This window comes from Bos javanicus, chromosome 3 (genome assembly GCF_032452875.1).
Source record: "Bos javanicus breed banteng chromosome 3, ARS-OSU_banteng_1.0, whole genome shotgun sequence".
NCBI lineage: Eukaryota > Metazoa > Chordata > Mammalia > Artiodactyla > Bovidae > Bos > Bos javanicus.
The window spans coordinates 43,626,638-43,646,918 of record NC_083870.1 but is presented as its reverse complement, the minus strand read 5'-3'; the positions used below and the strand labels follow the sequence as shown (position 1 = coordinate 43,646,918).

The 20,281-nt window shown below is 38.6% G+C and overlaps 1 protein-coding gene and 1 non-coding gene across 6 annotated transcripts in view; one reads left to right on the top strand and one right to left on the bottom strand.

The window, feature by feature from the left end:
- Nucleotides 1-2,449: 2,449 nt before the first annotated feature.
- Nucleotides 2,450-20,281, top strand: part of SLC35A3 (solute carrier family 35 member A3) — a 52,110-nt gene continuing 34,278 nt past the window's right edge. The window contains exon 1 of one of the 5 annotated variants that reach the window (XM_061411080.1): nucleotides 2,450-2,933. In XM_061411080.1, the coding sequence (XP_061267064.1) occupies nucleotides 2,682-2,933 (252 nt within the window). In that variant the 5' untranslated portion in view covers nucleotides 2,450-2,681. Of the gene's footprint in view, nucleotides 2,934-2,957; nucleotides 3,063-3,110; nucleotides 3,402-17,406; nucleotides 18,439-20,281 lie in introns of those variants that run through there. The other 4 variants (XM_061411083.1, XM_061411082.1, XM_061411084.1 and 1 more) reach the window with 4 other exon arrangements.
- LOC133245500 (U5 spliceosomal RNA) lies at nucleotides 19,006-19,120 on the bottom strand. The gene has a single exon (XR_009735747.1). It is a non-coding gene; the product is annotated as a U5 spliceosomal RNA (small nuclear RNA).

Here is a 20,281-nt window from a genome sequence, read left to right as displayed (position 1 = left end):
ATCTTCCCAACCCAGGGATCGAACCCACATCTCTTATGTCTTCTGCATTGGCAGGCGGGTTCTTTACCACTAGCACCACCTGGGAAGCCCAAAGAACTTCCTGCTGCTGCTGCTGCTAAGTCGCTTCAGTCGTGTCTGACTCTCGGTAACCCCATGGGCTGCAGCCTACCAGGCTCCTCAGTCCATGGGATTTTCCAGGCAAGAGTACTGGAGTGGGGTGCCATTGCCTTCTCTGAACAACCTCCTAATCCCCCCCGAAAGTAAGTCTGTTATAATACGAAAAGCCAGGCAGAACCTGGAAATAAAAAGTTATTTCCTTTCAAACCTGTCAAATAGCTGTTCTATAGAGTGTTAAAGAGATCTACGGATCTATCAGAAAGCAAAAGAGGCACATGACTACTGAGCTACTGATGATATGGAAGTAACCTCATTCAATTTCTCTTAGAGGTCAATGATGGTCAAGTAAATAAACTTTGGCTATTCTTTCTATGCAGATGCTTTGCCCTAAAGCATGCCAGATTCAGTAGCTTGCAAATCAAGGAAAGACTGGTTTTTCCTGTTGATGAGCTTCATCTTCAATTCCATAGTTTTAAGAACTATAATAGTATAAGAACAAAGTATAAGTAACACCTGGAAACCTGAGGTTTAATTGCCCAGGAAATTTTTTGTATTTTAACTGTTTTAGAAAGAAATTAAAAAAAATTAAATATATAAATCTCGATAGTCCCTGCTCACTTTCTTTCTTGTCTTTTTTTCCTATGAAGTCTTAAGCCATTAAAGTTCATAAAGTACCAGCCTTGACTGCCTGAAGATACTGATGGGGGGAAAGTCGCTTGTGTGCCTAAGGCTTGCAGTGGCATCTGCACCAAATATAATTTAATTGGTCTTAATTTCTCTGGGGCACCCTTGGAAACTGCAGTTATTGTGCAATATTATAATATTCATGCTTTCGATAGCATTGCCAAATTTAGAAAATAAAAATATAGGATATCACATTAAATTTGAATTTCTGATAAAACAAATTTTTTTTAAGCACTGTCAAATGAAGAAAAACATACAACCAAAAAGTTGCAAGTTAAGTTTTATTTGGAGATCTTATTGTGGTCTGTAGCCTGGAAAACATACTCTCAGATAGCTCTGGGGAACTGCAACCCACTCGAGTATTCTTGCCTGGGAAATTCCATGGACAGAAGAGCCTGGCGAGCTACAGTCCATGGGGCTATAGTCCATGATGTCCCAAAGAGTAAGTCAGATAGGACTGAGGTGCAACCGTGTGCTGTGTAGGTTGAATGGGTAGAGAGAATAAGGGCTAACATAATGGGGTGCCTAAACTAGTTTCCACTACATTAGTATCTAAGTACAAATTGTAAAGCTAGGAGAGGTCAATGAAAGCATTACTTTCTTTTGGTCATCAGTTTGGCAACCCATATCTTTACATCAGTTGTGGGTGTCATAAATATATTGAACCCTCTATTTTCATTGTTGTTTTTGTCTGTTTAGAGCTTTGGTCCTCTTCCAAGAGGCCAAAGCACCATGTTACTGTTTCCTAATGAATAATTGCCTCCACTTCTCTCCTTTTCATTTTAAAACTTTTTGAACAGACTAAAAAATCTTTTTCTCTTAAAAAAACAAACAAACATAAAATATACCTTATTTATGTCATAAGGTATATTTTTCCTGCCGAAGTATTTCTAAAATAGTTTAAATCTTTTCCCTCTTACAAAAGGAGGAAAAGATTCATTATATATTCTATCTTAATCTTAGAATAGTGCCTGGCTATTATTATTATTATGCATCAGGCACATTTTACTTCCCAAATATTTAGAACAAACATGAAAATCTAAGATATATTCCACCATCCTGGGAATTTCTCAAGATCATGAGTGTTAGTCGCTCAAGTCGTGTCTCTTTGCGAGCCCCATGCACTGGAGGCCCTCCAGGCTCTTCTGTCCGTGGGATTTCCCAGGCAAGAATACTGCCATTTCCTTCTCCATGGGATCTTCCCAACCCAGGGATCCAACCTGGGTCTCCTGCGTTGCAGGCAGATTCGTTTCCATCTGAGCCAAAATTTTAAAGCCAGTCATTCTACTCTAATACAGTTATTTAATTTTGTTTTTCTGCTCTCTTTCTCCGTTTGTCTTTCTCGGATGTAGTTTTAATCATTTGCAATATAAAGAGACACAGGCTTAATTCATAGCGGCGTGGTGTTAAGAGGAAAGGGATAATCCTACCCTACTAATTTGGTGGCGCTGCTCTAGGCTCTGTTCAGCCTCAGGGTCTAAACCAGAGTGGGAGAAGCGGTTATTTCCAACCGAACAAGCCTTCCAGAAAAATGAATGGCAGCCTGAGCCAGAACGAATCTCGTTAGTTTTCACTGTCACTGACATTTCTAGAACCCAGTGTGTTTGCTTCCTGGATCCACCTCCTCACTCCCTCTCAGGGTCCTTTGCCCCCAAAGGACTTTGACTTTACTTTCGCAGTCTCACACTCTGGCGACCTTCGCCACCAGGCAGTCCGGCAGAGGCACGCCGCTGGAGTCACTCCGTTCGCTACGTCCCTTTAGGAAACAACTAGCAGAAGGTACTGCCCCAGGCAAGGACACGACAGTGAAGCCGGCTCCGGGGGTCGCCCGCGGAGCCTCTTAAGTCCTCGTCTTGGGGACGGAGTTGGCAAATGCCAAGATGGGACCAGCAGAGCCGAGCCGGGAACGGCGTTCACCCGGGCCGAGGCGGCAGCCGGAGCGATTGGGAGACGGGACCGCGGGAACCCGGAAACGCCTGAGCCGCACTGGGCCGGCGGCACCGACGGCGGCGGTAGCGAGTGGTGCTGCGCTTCAAGGGAAGCGGAGGACCCGGCGGGCGCCGCAGCCTGGGGCGCCGGGCCGAGCTGAGCCGCCGCCCCCAGTACGCGCAGCCGGACGAGCTGCGCGGAAGGTGAGCCTGGTGCGCTCCTGGGTGGCGGCGGGCACGGGCAGGCCGGTGGCCTCTGCTTTGGCCGGGGCAGCTCCGGGAGGATGCAGCGGGCGCGCGGCTGATACGAAGTCTGTCTGAGTGAAGGGAACGGTATGGAATACCTTAAGTACTAGCTGAGTACGGGGTGGGAGTGGATGAAGTGACACGTTGTAAGTACGAGGGACGACGTGAGGAATGTGCTAGGTGTAGGAAGGAAAAGGGCTCCAGGAAAGGGGTGTGTCAACCAAATGAAAACGGCAGTGTGTGCTTTAGAGTCTCGGGCGTGCGGAACCGAGTGGCCGGAGGGCCAGGCTGGCGGTCACTCCATTTGCGAACTGCCCTGGAGCTTCCCGCTCGGTGTACGGCCCTGTGGCTGATGCCGAGCCAGGAGACCGGGACCCTGCGCTGAAGAAGCCTCAGGGACTTCAAGAAATGGAAAGGTTGTCCTTGGTAAGGCTAGTACGCAGGCAAAGGCTGTCTGAGGCCAGGTGGGATTCCTATCAGAAAAGGTGTGCTTGTTGGGTTCTGAGTGTTTAGGAAGGGAAGATTTTAATTAACTTTTATTTAAAGCAACTAAACTACAGGGGATGCTGGTTCAAATGAATTAAAGGGTAATATTAAATGTAGTATTGGGCCATGCTTGGTAAAACACTTTTCATTACTTTATGGTAGAAGGCTGAATCTTTTATTATGTTCTGTTACATGCAGCATTTGAAAATGGAACCGCAGTTTTTTGTTTTCGATCAGCGTTCAACTCTGGTAGTCAAAAATGAAATTTGGTAGTTTCTCACTTGGTGCCCTTACTCATTTTCGCTGGTAAACTCAGATTGTTTCCTTTAAGGGCATGACTTCTAAATTTACATTCCTGGCCCTAACTTTCCTCCCAAGTATTGATTCTACTTTTTCAGCATCCCAGTTTGCTTGTTCTCTTTTTCATTTCTATGCTAAACGTGACTTCTCTTTCCTCTTCTTACTTGTTCTGTGGCAGTGGCTGGATTTGCTGCCCTCAGCCTATCTCCCTTCCAGTAACTCCCCTTGAAACTGCTTTTCAAAACCAGAGGTCTTATGTATTCCTTGGTTTCTCTTTCCTCAGACATACTCCAGTGACTTTCTATTGAATCCAGATTAAATTTAAAATTATTTAGGTTACCAACCAAAGCTCTTCAAAAATGTGTAGCTCTCCTTGACTTCAATCAAATCAACATGTCCCTTTCATTCTTTTTTAAAAAATTATTTTATCCCACGAGTTCTGTTTTTTAGCTCAATCGTAATAGTTACTTTGAAGTTAATTTCTGAACATGTTCTATGCCTATGTGCCGCCTTCTTTGCTTACATCCTTTCTTCCTACAAGGAAGGCCTTTTTTTCCATCTTTGTAGAAATCATTCTGTCCATCTTTGCAAAAGGTATTCTTTAATGCCACCTCCTTTAATTTTTTAAAAAAATTGAGATGTAATTGACATATAACTCTGTATTAGTTTCCAGTGTACATCATAATGATTTGATATTTGTACGTATTGCAAAATTATCACCACAAATCTAGTTAACATTCATCACCACACATAGATACAAAATTTTTCTTTTTTTTTTTATATTTATTTATTTGGCTGCACCAGGTCTTAGTTGCAGCATGTGAGATCTTGTTCCCTGACCAGGGATTGAACTTGGGTCCCCTGCATTGGGAGCTCAGAGTCTTAGCCACTGGATCACGAGAGAAGTCCCCCAAATTTTTCTTGTAATGACAGCTTTTAAGATTTTAAGTTTACTCTTTTTGCAACTTTCAAATATACAATATGGTATTATTAACTATAGTTACCATGCTGTACAGTATTCCCAGGACTTCTTTTCCAACTGGAAGTTGCTACTTCCTTCTTATAAAGCTCTCTAAAGTCCGTCTTCAGTCCAAAACATTCTTCTCTTGTGTGCTGCACTTTATAAGTATTTTATAATATTTGGTAAATTAGCATTTTGCTATCATTTTTTGAGAAAGTTATCTATACTACCTCAAAGATTTATTACTTTGAGGATCAAATAAAGTACTAAAACATAGAATAGAAAAGCATTTTCAAATATAAGATTAATAAAAAGCTGAAATAAGATTATACTATAACACAAGAGTGATCATTCTAAACAGAAATAGAATCATAAACTCAGAGAACAAGCAGGTGGTTAGGGGAGAAATAGGTGGAAGAGATTAAAAGGTACAACTTCCAATAACAAACGGTCACAAGTAGGAAATGTACAGTGTGGGGAATATAGTCAGTACATGTGTAAATCTTAGGTGGCAGATGGTGACTGTATGTATCATGGTGATTACTTTAGAAATGTATAGAAGTAGCAAATCACTATGGTGCATACCAGGAACTAGCATAGTGTTGTATGTCAATTGTACTTCAAAAACAAACTCAGAAAAAGACATCATTTTTGTGGTTACCAGAGGGTGGCAGGGTGGAAGGTAGGGTAGAATTGGAAGAAGGTAGTCAAAAGGCAAAAACTTTCAGTTATAAGATGAATAAATACTAGGGCTATAATGTACAATGTGATAAATGTAGTATTACTTCTGTACTTTATATATTAAAGTTGTTGAGAGTAAATCGTAAACATTCTCATCATAAGGCAAAAAACATAAATATATATTTTCTATTTAATTTACATGAGAAGATTGATATTCACTAAATTTACTGTGGTAATCATTTCACGATGTATGTAAGTCAAATCATTATGCTGTGCAACATAAAATTATGCGGTGCTGTATGTCAATTATAACTCAATAAAACTGGAAAAATAATAAGTTATCCAAGTTGTCTAGCTTCAGCTTGCAGGGCTTTGGGAAAAGGACAGTGTTTAGTTTTTGTGATTCCAAGTCAGAGTAGAGAAAGTTGAAAATGTTAGTTTAGAGAGTCATAACTAGATATTGGAGGAAACTAGAATAATTCAGAGATCCAATCCAGTGTACAAGTAGATTATAAAACCTCAAAGGCAGTGGACTACAGTAGAATATGATATCCACAGAAGTGTGCTACTGAAACGTAAATGTTCTCTCTCTAGTCCTCTCTACTTCTACCAAAGATAGTTACAGTAAGACTAATTTGTTTGCACAATAAGTCTAGTCTCATTAAACTTGGCCTGATTATTTATGTAAATGCAGTAAGAATAGTAATTGACCATAAAGACTCTTAAAATCTGCTTTGCTGTAACTTTTCAGAAGGAATCTCAGACGTTTGAAAGTATCTCAAGCCCAGAAAGCCAAGCCAAGGACTGACCGTCAGATTTCTCCTGTAATACTTAGATTTGAGTGAATTTCTCTCTCCTTTTTCCTTGAGGTCCCTAAGAAATCCTTAAGTTCTTGGACCCATCAGAAAATGACCTTCCTTACTCAACTGATATGGCTTGGAACTATGAAAGCAAGATACCAGGGGTTTTGTGTGTGTGTGTGTGTGTGTTTCTGGAAGGGGCTTCATTGACCTTGTAAAGTGAAAGCTGGAATCGTGTCCGACTCTTTGCGACCCAGTGGACTATACAGTCCATGGAATTCTCCAGGCCAGAATACTGGAGTGGGAACCCTTTCCCTTCTCCAGGTGGTCTTCCCAACCCAGGTATTGAACCCAGGTCTCCCACATTGCAGGTGGATTCTTTACCAAAAGAATGGTGGACTTTACACAAAGTCCACCTTAATTCCTTAAAGTTGATATTATCCTCAAATATGACATCTCAGTCAAAACTTTGGCCGTATAGCCAGTGTTTCCCACTGTATCCTATTACAAGGAAAATAGATTCTTATTGAACATATGCAAGTAACTATATTGTCATGAAATTAAGAATACTCACTATTAGTTTCTGATTTTTTGAAGAATCACGTAGGGGGAAACAGATAAATAAATGTTTCCGTTCTGTTTGCAAAGATATAATTTACCAAATTGCTTTAAATTATAGAAAGTTTAAGAAAAAAGACTTCCTTCAATCTGTTAAAGTGTTAAAGAGCTAGCAATGTTTTTAACAAAAAGTCATAAAATTAAAAATCATTCTCATCATTTTCTCAGTCCCATGTAATTATTCCTGTTTTGCTTGATCTAAAGTTAGTAGTTTCATGAATCCATTAATTTTTTCCATTAGAGTTCTGGAATTTATTACCTAGTTCATTGGTATGATCTTAAAGTTATTACAAATCTGTAATGTAGAGTACTTATCAGTGTCATTTTCTTGAATCTTTTTGAAGACAAATGTTCTGGACAAACTTCAGGAAGGAAATGGCAACCCACTCCAGTGTTCTTGCCTGGAGAATCCCAGGGACGGGGGAGCCTGGTGGGCTGTCGTCTCTGGGATCACACAAAGTCGGACATGACTGAAGTGACTTAGGAGCAGCAGGAAAGCATAAGAGTAAAACAGTAACTATTTGTAAATGACAGAAGACTTAAAAATGGTCATAGTTAAGGATCAGTGAGAGTTCATTCTAATGCAGTGGACAAGGAAATTTGATTATTTCTGTGATACACAAAATTTTAAGATGGTAACATCCCACCCCCCACCCCAAGCTGGCAGTGGTCTGTAGGACAGTAGCTGCAGATGAGATGTAACCCACATTTCTGTCTCCTCATATTTTTTTGCCCCCAACCTTACAGTTGAGTTGCTTGAATACACAAGAATCATAACCTGCATGCCTGAGCAGGCAGAAAACCAACCCCAGTTTTTCAGGACACAAAATGAGACAAACTGGAAAGCAATAGCTGTCCCTGGGAAGGCAAGAATCAAACCAATGAGTGGGCTTCCATGGTGACTCAGTGGTAAAGAATCTGCCTGTCAGCAAATTTGGAAAACTCAGCAGTGTCCACAGGACTGGAAAAGGTCAGTTTTCATTCCAGTTCCTAAGAAGGGCAATGCCAGTGAATGTTCAGACTACCACACAGTTGCACTCATTTCACATGCTAGCAAGGTAATGCTCAAAATCCTTCAAGCTAGGCTTCAGCAGTTCATGAACTAGGCTTCAGCAGTACATGAATTGAGACTTTCCAGATGACAAGCTGGATTTAGAAAAGACAGAGGAACCAGAAATCAACTTGCTAACATCCTTTGGATTATGGAAGATGCAAGCAAATTCCAGAAAAACATCTTTATTGACTGTGCTAAAGCTTTTGGCTGTGTGGAACACAACAAACTATGGACAATTCTTAAAGAGATGGGAATACCAGACCACCTTACCTGTCTCCTGAGAAGCCTGTATGCAGGTCAGGAACCAACAGTTAGAACCAGATATGGAACAATGGACTGGTTCAAAACTGGGAAAGGAGTATATCAAGTCTGTATATTGTCACCCTGCTTATGTAACTTATATGCAGAGTACATCATGCAAAATGCCAGGCTGGATGAATCACAACCTAGAATCAAGATTGCAGGGAGAAAGAAGTATCAACAACCTCAGATATGCAGATGATACCACCCTAATGGCAGAAAGTGAAGAGGAACTAAAGAGCCTCTTGATGAAAGTAAGAGGAGAGTGAAAAAGCTGGCCTAAAACTCAACATTCAAAAACCTAAGGTCATGGCACCCAGTCCCATCACTTCATAGCAAACAGAAAGGGAAAAAGTAGAAACAGTGACAGATTTTATTTGCTTGGGCTCCAAAATCACTGTGGACAGTGACTGCAGTCATGAAATTAAAAGATGCTTGCTCCTTGGAAGAAAAGCTATGACCAACCTAGACAGCATGTTACAAAGCAGAGGCATCACTTTGCCATCAGAGGTCCATATAGTCAAAGCTGTGGTTTTTCCAGTAGTCGTGTGCAGATGTGAGAGTTGGGCCATAAAGAAGTCTGAGTGCCAAAAAGTTGATGCTTTTGAGTTGTGGTGCTGAAGAAAACTCTTGAGAGTCCCTTGGACAGCAAGGAGATCAAACCTGTCAATCCTGAATATTCATTGGAAGGACTGATGCTGAAGCTGAAGCTCCAATACTATGGCTACCATAGTACCGTAGAGCTGACTCATTGGAAAAGACCCTGATAAAGGGAAAGTCTGAGATAAGGAGAAGAGGGCATCACTGACTTCGTGGATACGAATTCGAGCAAACTCTGGGAGATGGTGAAGAACAGGGAAGCCTGGCATGCTGCAGTCTGTGGGATCATAAAGAGTCAGATGACTTAGCAACTGAACAGCAACAACAATGCAGGAGATTGGTTGGTCCCTGGACCTGGAGGATCACACACGCCGCAGAGCTAAACCCGTGGGCCACAGCTACTGAGCCTATGCTCTACAGCCCAGAAACTGCAACTCCTGAGCCCGTGTGCCCTAGAACCTGTGCTCCGCAGTAAGGAAGCTATGGCAATGAGAAACCCTTGCACCACAGCTAGAGAGTAGCCTCTGCTCACTGCAACCAGAGAAAAGCCCATGAAGCAACAAAGACCCAGCACAGCCAAAAATAAATAAAATAAAATAAAAAACGATGAATATACCAAAACCATTTTATATACAAAGTTGCAATTCAGAGAATGAATTTTTACAAATGTTCTCTCCTGCTAATCTGAATTTGTAAAGGACAACATCAGAATTTACCTTCCTCTCTTAGTCTCCTCTCCTGTGATTAATAGTCAGTCTCGGTTGATGAAGCTCCTTTGGGGAGTGGATTTATGACAGTTGACTTCCTTTTAGAGGATTTATGTTTAAGCAGATAAGGGAAATTCAGAGAAGGTTTCCCTGCGTTTTAATACCTACAACTCAAAATAATATGTCAAAGTAGCATATTTTGGGAATGACATATTTTGTTTCCCATCACCACCTTTTAAATGAGAATATTCAGGGTGAGACAGATCAAACCCTGTGTCCTACATACACGGTCTGGGCTGCCTCAGTTATATTTGAAATGGATATTAGTAGAAAGTATGTTGGATGAATGACTGGACAGATAATTGGAATCAACTGAAATATTCTCTCCCTTAAAGGCTAATCATCCTTCAGTAGCTATGAAGTATAACTTTTGAGTTTATTTCCCTTTATTAGAGAAGGAAGTTTCTATTTGATAACAGTCTGCTGTGGATTTGTGTGTGTGTGTGAAATTATAAAAAACTGAAGAGTAAATTGTAGACCTGTCTGGGTTACTGAGGTAGCTTGAACATCATCAAACTAGTAGTTAATAATAATGCGTGTATGAATTTATTAAAGTTCAGATCAATATGAATTGGTAGCTTAACATTAGATTTCACCTGTCTGAAAAACAGGTGTATCCTAAGTACATTAAACTTAATTGTTTCCTTTAATGAAGGAGTATAGTGCTGTGGTTATATATGGGTTTTGTTTTGTTTTGTTACTTTTTTTTTTTAATATGATTTTTTTATATGTATTTTAATGATTGGTTTTTGGATGTCTTCTGCTATATAAATTTGAGAGTGTTTGGTATATAAATATGAGTGTTTATTTTATAAGCTAAAGTGTAACTCAGCTGCTCAATCCAGATTGCCTACTCAAAACTCTTACTAGTTTATCATCCATGTCGGAGATACCATCCCAAATGGAACCAAAGAATCAGTTGCTGCCTGGAGATAAGCACTTTAATTGAAAAGCTTTGGTAAGTCAGGTAATATAGTAGAAAACAGAGTTAAAATGAAGCTGGAATTTTAGATCATGTCAGATAAGTGCTAAGAAAGAAAATTATTCCAGTAAGGAAATGTCCACACATGACTTTATACCTACTCTGCCTAGTTTTTCTGTTAAAGGTAGATAAGGTTTTTCTAAATTCATATGTGCTATAAAAAGCCAATTTTAAATGTTATTAGTGGCATTTTGTAACATGAGTAAGTCTTAGTTCAGTTCAGTTCAGTTGCTCAGGCATGTCCAACTCTTTGTGACCCCATGAACTGCACCACGCCAGGCCTCCCTGTCCATCACCAATTCCTGGAGTCCACCCAAACCCATGTCCATTGTGTCAGTGATGCCATCCAACCATCTCATCCTCTGTCATCCCCTTCTCCTCCTGCCCTCAATCTTTCCCAGCATCAGGGTCTTTACAAATGAGTCAGCTCTTCACATCAGGTGGCCAAAGTATTGGAGTTTCAGCTTTAACATCAGTCCCTCCAATGAACACCCAGGACTGATCTCCTTTAGGATGGACTGGTTAGATCTCCTTGCAGTCTAAGGGACTCTCAAGAGTCTTCTCTAACACCACAGTTCAAAAGCATCAATTCTTCAGCGCTCAGCTTTCTTTATAGTCCAACTCTCACATCTATACATGATTATTGGAAAAACCATAGCCTTGCCTTAACAGACCTTTGTTGGCAAAGTACTGTCTCTGCTTTTTAATATGCTGTCCAGGTTGGTCATAACTTTTCTTCCAAGGAACAAGCATCTTTTAATTTCATGGCTGCAGTCACCATCTGCAGTGATTTTGGAGCCCAGAAAAATAAAGTCAGCCAGTTTGCACTGTTTCCCCATCTGTTTGCCATGAAGTGATGGGACTGGATGCCATGAGCTTAGTTTTCTGAAAGTTGAGCTTTAAGCCAAATTTTTCACTCTCCACTTTCACTTTCATCAAGAGGCTTTTTAGTTCCTCTTCACTTTCTGTCATAAGGGTGGTGTCATCTGCATATCTGAGGTTATTGATATTTCTCCCAGCAATCTTGATTCCTGCTTGTGCTTCCTCCAGCCCAGTGTTTCTCATGATGCACTCTGCATATAAGTTAAATAAGCAGGGTGACAATATACAACCTTGACGTACTCCTTTTCCTATTTGGAACCAATCTGTTGTTTCCTGTCCAGTTCTAACTGTTGCTTCCTGACCTGTATACAGTTTTCTTAAGAGGCGGATTAGGTGGTCTGGTATTCCCATCTCTTTCAGAATTTTCCACAGTTTATTGTGATCCACACAGTCAAAGGCTTTGGCACAGTCAATAAAGCAGAAATAGATGTTTTTCTGGAACTCTCTTGCTTTTTCAATGATCCAGCAGATGTTGGCAATTTGATATCTGGTTCCTCTGCCTTTTCTAAAACCAGCTTGAACATCTGGAAGTTCATGGTTCACGTACTGCTGAAGCCTGGCTTGCAGAATTTTGAGCATTACTTTACTAGCATGTGAATGAGTGCAATTGTGCGGTAGTTTGAGCATTCTTTGGTATTACCTTTCTTTGGGATTGGAATGAAAACTGACCTTTTCCAGTCCTGTGACCACTGCTGAGTTTTCCAAATTTGCTGGCATATTGAGTGCAGCACTTTTACAGCATCATCTTTCAGGATTTGAAATAGCTCAACTGGAATTCCATCACCTCCACTAGCTTTGTTCGTAGTGATGCTTCCTAAGGCCTACCTGACTTCACATTCCAGGATGTCCGGCTCTAGGTGAGTGGGAGTGATCACACCTTCATGATTATCTGGGTCATGAAGATCTTTTTTGTACAGTTCTTCTGTGTATTCTTGCCACCTCTTCTTAATATCTTCTGCTTCTGTGAGATGCATACCATTTCTGTCCTTTATCGAGCCCATCTTTGCATGAAATGTTCCCTTGGTATCTCTAATTTTCTTGAAGAGATCTCTAGTCTTTCCCATTCTGTTGTTTTCCTCTATTTCTTTGCATTGATCTCTGAGGAAGGCTTTCTTATCTCTCCTTGCTATTCTTTGGAACTCTGCATTCAGATGGTTATATCTTTCCTTTTCTCCTTTGCTTTTGGCTTCTCTTCTTTTCACAGCTATTTGTAAAGCCTCCTCAGGCAGCCATTTTGCTTTTTTGCATTTCTTTTTCTTGGGGATGGTCTTGATCCCTGTCTCCTGTACAGTGTCACAGACCTCCGTCCATAGTTCATCAGGCATTCTGTCTATCAGATCTAGTGCCTTAAATCTGTTTCTCAACTTCCACTGTATAATTGTAAGGGATTTGATTTAGGTCATACCTGAATGGTCTAGTGGTTTTCTCCACTTTGTTCAATTTAAGTCTGAATTTGGCAATAAGGAGTTCATGATCTGAGCCACAGTCTGCTCCCGGTATTGTTTTTGCTGACTCTTTTATCCAGTGAATACTCAGATGAGGCAATGTAGAATTATAACCCCTGTTTTGTAATTTATATCCTTTAAACCGTCTTATGAAGTACATACTATTGTTTATTCCCATTTTATAGGTAAGAGAAAGGAGGGACAGAGGTTAAGTACTTTGCCCTGGTTATGGTTATGTGGAGACAGAATGTGAACTTATACAATCTGGTGGAGGCATACTCTAATATGTTATGGTGACTGACCCTCTAAAACTTAGACATGTTTCAACACTTAGGCATTATTGCAAAGACCATGCAATAGACTCCTTGCAAAAATTCATGGGCCATGAATTGTAGCTTTGACTGAGAGAAATCATGCTTCGTATCTGAATTCTGTCATATTATGCAAAGGAAGTTATAGACTTAATATCTCAGAACTTCAGTTTTTAATCTGTAAAATGAGTGGTATCTCCTTTACAGATTAAATGAGTTTTAAGTGAGATGATGCCTATAAAGCACCTAGCACAATGTCTGATTGGTTGCAGGTGCTCAGTAAATAATTATTTCATTAACTTCTCTTGTGAAGTTGCAACTATTAGAAAATATTTAATGAAAACCAGTTGCATTTGTTTAAAAGTGAAAGTGAAGTCGCTCAGTCGTGTCCAAGTCTTTGCAACCCCATGGACTGTAGCCTACCAGGCTCCTCTCTCCATGGGATTCTCCAGGCAAGAATACTGGAGTGGGTTGCCATTTCCTTCTCCATATGTATGTACAGAGAGACTTAATTCACAGGGTCATTTTTCCCTTCTGAGAATTTACATATTACAGAGTTTATTTGTTCTTTTATAAATCTAACAGAGTAAATGACTATTATGTGACAGGCCCTGTATTTCAGTTAAACTTTACAAATAGGAAAGGCGTGTGATTAGATCCACATTTTATTAAGACATTTGCTATATGGACGGTAGATTTAGAGCTGTGAAACCCTGAAGGCTGTCCCCATCAGAAATGAAGCAGGACATGAGATAGATTCATATTGTATTCAGAAATAGAAACAGAAACTCACAGACATAGAAAACAAACGTATGATTACCAAAGGGGAAAGGCAGGAGGAGGGGTAAATTAGGAGTTTGAGATTAGCAGATAAAAACTACTATGTATAAAATAGATAAGCAAGATCCTACCGTTTGGCACAGGCACCTATATTCAGTATCTTATAATGACCTATAATGAAAAATAATTATGCATGTATAACTGAATCACTTTGCTATATACCAGAAACTAATACAACATTGTAAATCAACTATACAGTACTTCAATAAAAATTTTTTACGTTTTGGAAACAAAAAAGCATAAAACAAAATATTTTTATATCCTATATGGTTAATACAACCATAGTGAATAGAAACTTCTAAGACTATTAAAGGTTTACTTGGGAGTGGTTGTGTTGTCAGATTTAGAATGGATTTGAATTTTAATATTGGAATTTTGTCCTTATGGTAGTGTGGTAATCTTTCATTAGTTACCCAAGCACAAATTAACAGGTTAAGATTTTTAAAAATTTTTAAATCTTTGATAGTTTGTCAGGCCATAAACTATAACAATTCATGTGAAGTTTCTGTTAAATTATTTTCACTGATAAACATATTTTTCTAAAACTTTTACCATTTGTGAAGGCTGCAAAGAAAAATATTTTAATGCCCCTTATCTTAAAGATTTATCCTCAGGCTGAATTAAATAAAGAACTAGACATTATTCTTGATTACCCTAGTACAGTTTAATACTTAAACATTTTTAAAATGTTAGGAAATACTAGAACCCTATTATTAATGTTAGTGCTTGAAAATCAAAGCTATTTTATAGGACTATGTTTGACTTTCTGCATATATATAGATATATTTCAGATGATATGTTTTGACAAATGTAGTATACCTGAAATTGGTCAATTTGAGGGTAATTGAATATCGACAGAAAACTTAAAATTGAAAAATTGTTTTCTAGCTTGTACATTTACCTCTGATTATCTACTATTAATATTTCAGGTTATAAAAACAGACTAATAAACATGTAATCTTCTTTGCCTTTTATTTTCTTAAAAAAATTTTTTTTGCCTTTATATTCTTTAAAATAGCAAAGAAATTGATGTTTTATAAAATTAGCTGTAGTAGAATTACTTTGTAATGTTTGTCAAGTCTTTACCTTCCCTGTAGAAGTGTTATTATTAGTCATTTAGTTTTATCAACCAAGTGGATAGGCTTCAGATTTTCCATGATGGATGATCTCTAGACTGATATCTCATTTTTTTGTATCCTTGATTTGTTACAGATTTTGGCATTTATTTTTAAAATATATTTATTGAGCACATACTGTGTGCCAGGAACTGTTCTATGCACTTTTCAGTATAACCCAGTTTTCTTGTTAACTTATTAATATGTCTTTTGAGTAGTGAAAGCTTAATTTTAACCAGTCTTTTTCCAGCACATAGTAAATGCATTCTTCCCGACTACACATGGACTGGAGAACAATTACATTTTTTCATTATAGACTCAGATGCTTGGTTTGGTTTGCTGGGGCTGCTGTAACAAATTACCACATGTTTGATTGCTTAAAATAAGAGTAATGTATTTTCCCACAGTTTTGCTGGCAAGAAATCCAAAATCAGTGTCATTGGGTTAATATCAAAGTGTCAGAGGCACTCTGTACCCTCCGGAGGCTTTAGGGGATAATCCACTCCAGTTTTTCTTCCAGCGTCTGGTGGGCGCCAGCATCACTTGGTTTGTGGCTACATCACTCCAGTCTGGAACATCACTCCAGATGCTCCAGGCCAGCATCTTCACATTCCTTTTTCCTCCATCTTTACAGTGCTGTTTTCTCTTTCGTGCATCCATGTTCAGTCATGTCCGACTCTCTGCAACCCTTTGGACTGTAGCCCTCCAGGGTGTTTTTAGGCAAGAATACCAGAGTGAGTTGCCATTTCCTCTTCCAGGATATCTTCCTAGCTTAGGGATCAAACCTGTGCCTTATTTTTCCTGACTGCAGGTGGATTCTTTACCCACTGAGCCATAGGAAAAGCCTTCTTGTAAGTACTTGTATTTTCCTCTTTTGTCTTTTATGAGGACCCTTGTGTTGGCATTTAGGATTTACTTAGCTAATTCAGAATAATTTTCCCATCTCAAGATCCTTAACTTCAGTTCATCTGCAAAATTCCCTTTTCCAAATAAGGTAACGTTTTCAGGTTCTAGGGATTAGGAACTGTTGCTCAGTAGGGTCAGCAGTTGGGAGGAGTTGAGTTAGAGCAGGGAAAAGAGGATGAATGGGACCTGCTAGCACCGTTGTTTCTGTTTCATCACATTTAACTCTTGAAAATCTTCTGGAGTAATGGCTCTTGCTTCGTTCACTCTGCCTTCCAAATCTTGTGCAGGTTTTGTGTTTCGTTGATTCTGACCCAGCACCATATAGAGAAGGGGATTTGGGGAAATGTGTTTCAGTTTAACCATTACTGTATACAGTAATAATACAAGGACTGTAATTTGCCTGTGATACTTGCCTATCATACACTGTGTCATAGCAGTTTACACCTTTATATTGTTGTTGTTTAGTCTCTTAATTCGTATCTGACTCTTTTGCGACCCAATGGCCTGTAGCCTGCCAGGCTTCTCTGTCCATGGGTTTTCCCAGGCAAGAATACTGGAGTGGGTTGCCATTTCCTTCTCTTGACCCAGGGATCAAACCTCTATCTCCTGCATTGGCAGGCAGATTCTTTACTACTGAGCCACCTTGGAAGCCCTTGCATCCTTATAGTATTTCTTAAATTATTTGAATAATTTGTGTCTTCCAAGCTAGAGGATAAGCCCTCCAAAGAAAAAGATTATATTTGTTTTGTTCATCATTGTATATCCAGTGCTCATTGTAGTGCCTGACCATGGTATGTATGTATTTAAACATGGATGGTGAATTGTGTAATACCTTTATTTTCTACTTCTGACCCCAATCTCCTGAGTCTTGAAACTATCCTAATGGTTAGTGCCTGTGACCCTGTCATGGAGGAGGAATTTTTCCTTTAATTTTTTTGGGTTCTTCTGACTGGTCTCAGAATTGAATTGACATAAGATAGATTGAGAAAAGAAAAAGCACACAAAAGTTTAATAACATATGTACATACAGAGACCGAGGAAAACTGAGTAACTTGTCAAAATGGCTGAAACCCTCATCTTAAATACCCTCTGCAGCTAAAGACAAAAGAGGATGTTGTAGGTAGTGGTTTGTTTCTTCAAAGAGAAGGAAAGCAATTGACGTGAAGATGGAAAAGTAAAAGTTTGCTAAGTAAATATTTGCTGGGCCATGCAGTGACAGTGGGACCCAGAGTGGACTGTGATCTCTAGGCTCTGCCTAGAGTTTCCACCACACACAGCCCATATTTCTTGCAGATATCTCTGGTGACATTCTGGGAACAGACCCTCTGTCTAAATTCCCTTTTTTCTTTTTTTTTTTTTTGGTCAGTTAAGGGAAAGGTCAAAGTTTCTTGCTGAGTCTTTAGGGCTTTCACTGTTTTCAGCTTGAAATAATCTGCATGTTGAAGACATACTTTGGGGTGGCAACTTCTGGCACCCTACAGACCCTACCTGGATTGTACACTAGCCTCTGTTCTTTGTAGAATGCCTTTTAACTTCAGCCTTTAGCTATCAATGGCAGGATGTGACCACAGCAGAAAGTGATAGAACAGAATAGCAAAGGGGTAGGGAAATGGATGAGTGAGAAAGGAGTACCTTTTACGTGGCACCTACCTCACAGTAGAAGGGAATCTTAGAGCTATATCTTTTAGGTCATTATGTTTCCCCAGTCATTAACGTGTGTAAAGAGTACGATAATACTGGACAATTTTTAATCTAAAAACTAGAATGCAAAGAGGTTTTATATTTGTGAAGTTGAAGAAATATTTGAATACTATTGATTTTATCTGAATGCAGAAGTGAAAAATCTGCCGTCTGTAAAGAAAAAAACAAGTTAAAAATTGACAGTACTCTAACTTACATACAGGTCATACTGTCTTATGTACACAGAAAACCTGGCACCTTGAAGAAGAAAAGGGAGGAGAAACAATGAAAGGTTGTTTAACTTAGAATGTAATAGGAACCACAGACTGTAGAGTCAGTTGGTAAGTGTTACTGAACAGGATTTTGCTTTTCTTAAGCACTCTAGAGTGAACTTAAGCTCACTAGTTTAGTGGAGGTTATTATTTCTACTGTAGAAACAAAATGGACTATATTGATAATATAAAGTACCTTTAACTCATGTTTCTTTTCACTTTTATAAAAAAATAAGACTTTTGGATTTTCCACAGGAGTTTTATGAACTTCAGGTACAACTTGAAAGTTGCTACTTTCAGGGGAATATTATGTCTACTGAGATAGTTTGGAAAGAAGACGTATAAATGCCAGTTGTGATGAATTTTATTCATCATCATTTAGCATACAGTTATAGGTCAGTTTGAAAGTTTTGGCATCATGGAAGATAATGGACAAAAAATTGCAGCTGAAGTCAGCATTTCTGTATGTATTTGCTTTTTCTGTTCATTTACTTAGAAAAAACTTGGAAGGTTTGTTTTTATACTAATAGCTGTTTCTGACTACTCTGAATTTATATTTGCATACCACTTTATAATGTGTTTTTATATGTTCTCTATTATGCATCAATAATGTGTGATATATAATACTTAGGAAGTGTATATCAGAACTAATGTTTAGAAAATGTACAAGTAGCTCACTGTAAGAAATCTTTAAGTTAGAAATTTAGCCTTTTGTTTTTATAATGGAAGGAAAATTAATTTTCAGAATTCCTTAGGTACTTAATAGTCTTTCAAAATCCACATAAATTGTACTACAATTTAAAAACATTAATTAAACATTTAGTTTTGCAGGACTTTTAGTGGCTGGAGACATAACAGCAAAATACAGATATTGTCTCCGTGGAATAATGGGCTTCATACAGAGACCTAAAGATTATACATATAAGTTATTGGAAATAACTTTGTAGCCAGGCTGATTTTCAGATTTATCTACAAGTAAAAAATAAATAGAAATTTTTAGTATATAGTGTTTTTCTTTTCTTTTTTTTCCAGTCTTGTTTATCTTACAAGGCCTCAAACAATTGAAGTAACACTCATGCTTCTCCCCCCCAACAAGGATCTTTAGTAAAAAGCAAAAGATTCAATTTGAAGAGAAACATGAGTATAGAGTTGAATGTTTCAGAATTTGGTTAGTGCCTATCTAGTGCAATGGACAAGGAAATGGCAACCTACTCCAGTGTTCTTGCCTGGAGAATCCCAGGGATGGGGGAGCCTGGTGGGCTGCCGTCTATGGGGTCGCGCAGAGTTGGACAATACTGAAGTGACTTAGTAGTAGTAGTAGTAGTAGTAGTGCAATAATAATGGTATAAACAAACAAATAATTTCTCACTAACCCTGATTAACATAAGGGTGAAAGTAGTAGTAGTGTGCATTAATGATAAATATACTTTATGTAATATATATATTTTTTTAAATGTTTAAAGGCTTTAAGTAACTCAGAATTGGTTGACAAAGCCTTATAAAGGCAAGGATCTTAGGGAGCTACTTTAATGAAAATAAGGGATATGTAATTAGCATATCAAATATGCTTAAATTATACCTTCTAGTATTTTTGAAAAACCTTTTTTCCCCCCGAAGATTGTTAATTACTGAGAATTTTTTGAACTCTTAATAAGTTCACTAATATTTTTTACACACAGTTCTAACCAAGTCATCATACAAACGCATCAAATCCGAATTAATGGAGGTTATTAGGTGAATGAAGTTTTTGTTGTACATTTTTCTTTCAAGAAGTGAGAGGGATTTAAAAATAATAAAACTCAACTTTGTAAATATCAAACTTCTCTGGCAATTCAAAAGAAAAATAGTGATCAGAAAGCAAATACAAGATCTTTTCTAGTGACTAAGCAAATCCTGAAATATTCCTGTGCAAAGGACTTTTAGAAGGACTTGCAGTGTGACTGTATCAAATTAGTATGATTATAGTATACACACACCAAGATTACAGCTATACATTATTATTATACACTAATAACTTTATAATAGTTAATGATAATATGTTATGTATCGCTATATGTATACTCACGGTATACAATGTAATTTTTTTTTCTGCACTGGGTCTTTGTTGCTTTTGTGCAGTCTGTCTTTAATTGCAGAGAGCGGAGTCTATTCTTCCTTGAAGTACTTTGGGCTTCTCGTTGCAGTGGCTTTTCTTGTTGCAGAGCACGGGGCTGTGTGGGCTTCAGTAGTTCAGCATGTGGGCTCAGAAGTTGTTGAACTACTACTTAGTTGCTCCACAGCATGTGGAATCTTCCCAGACCAGGGAT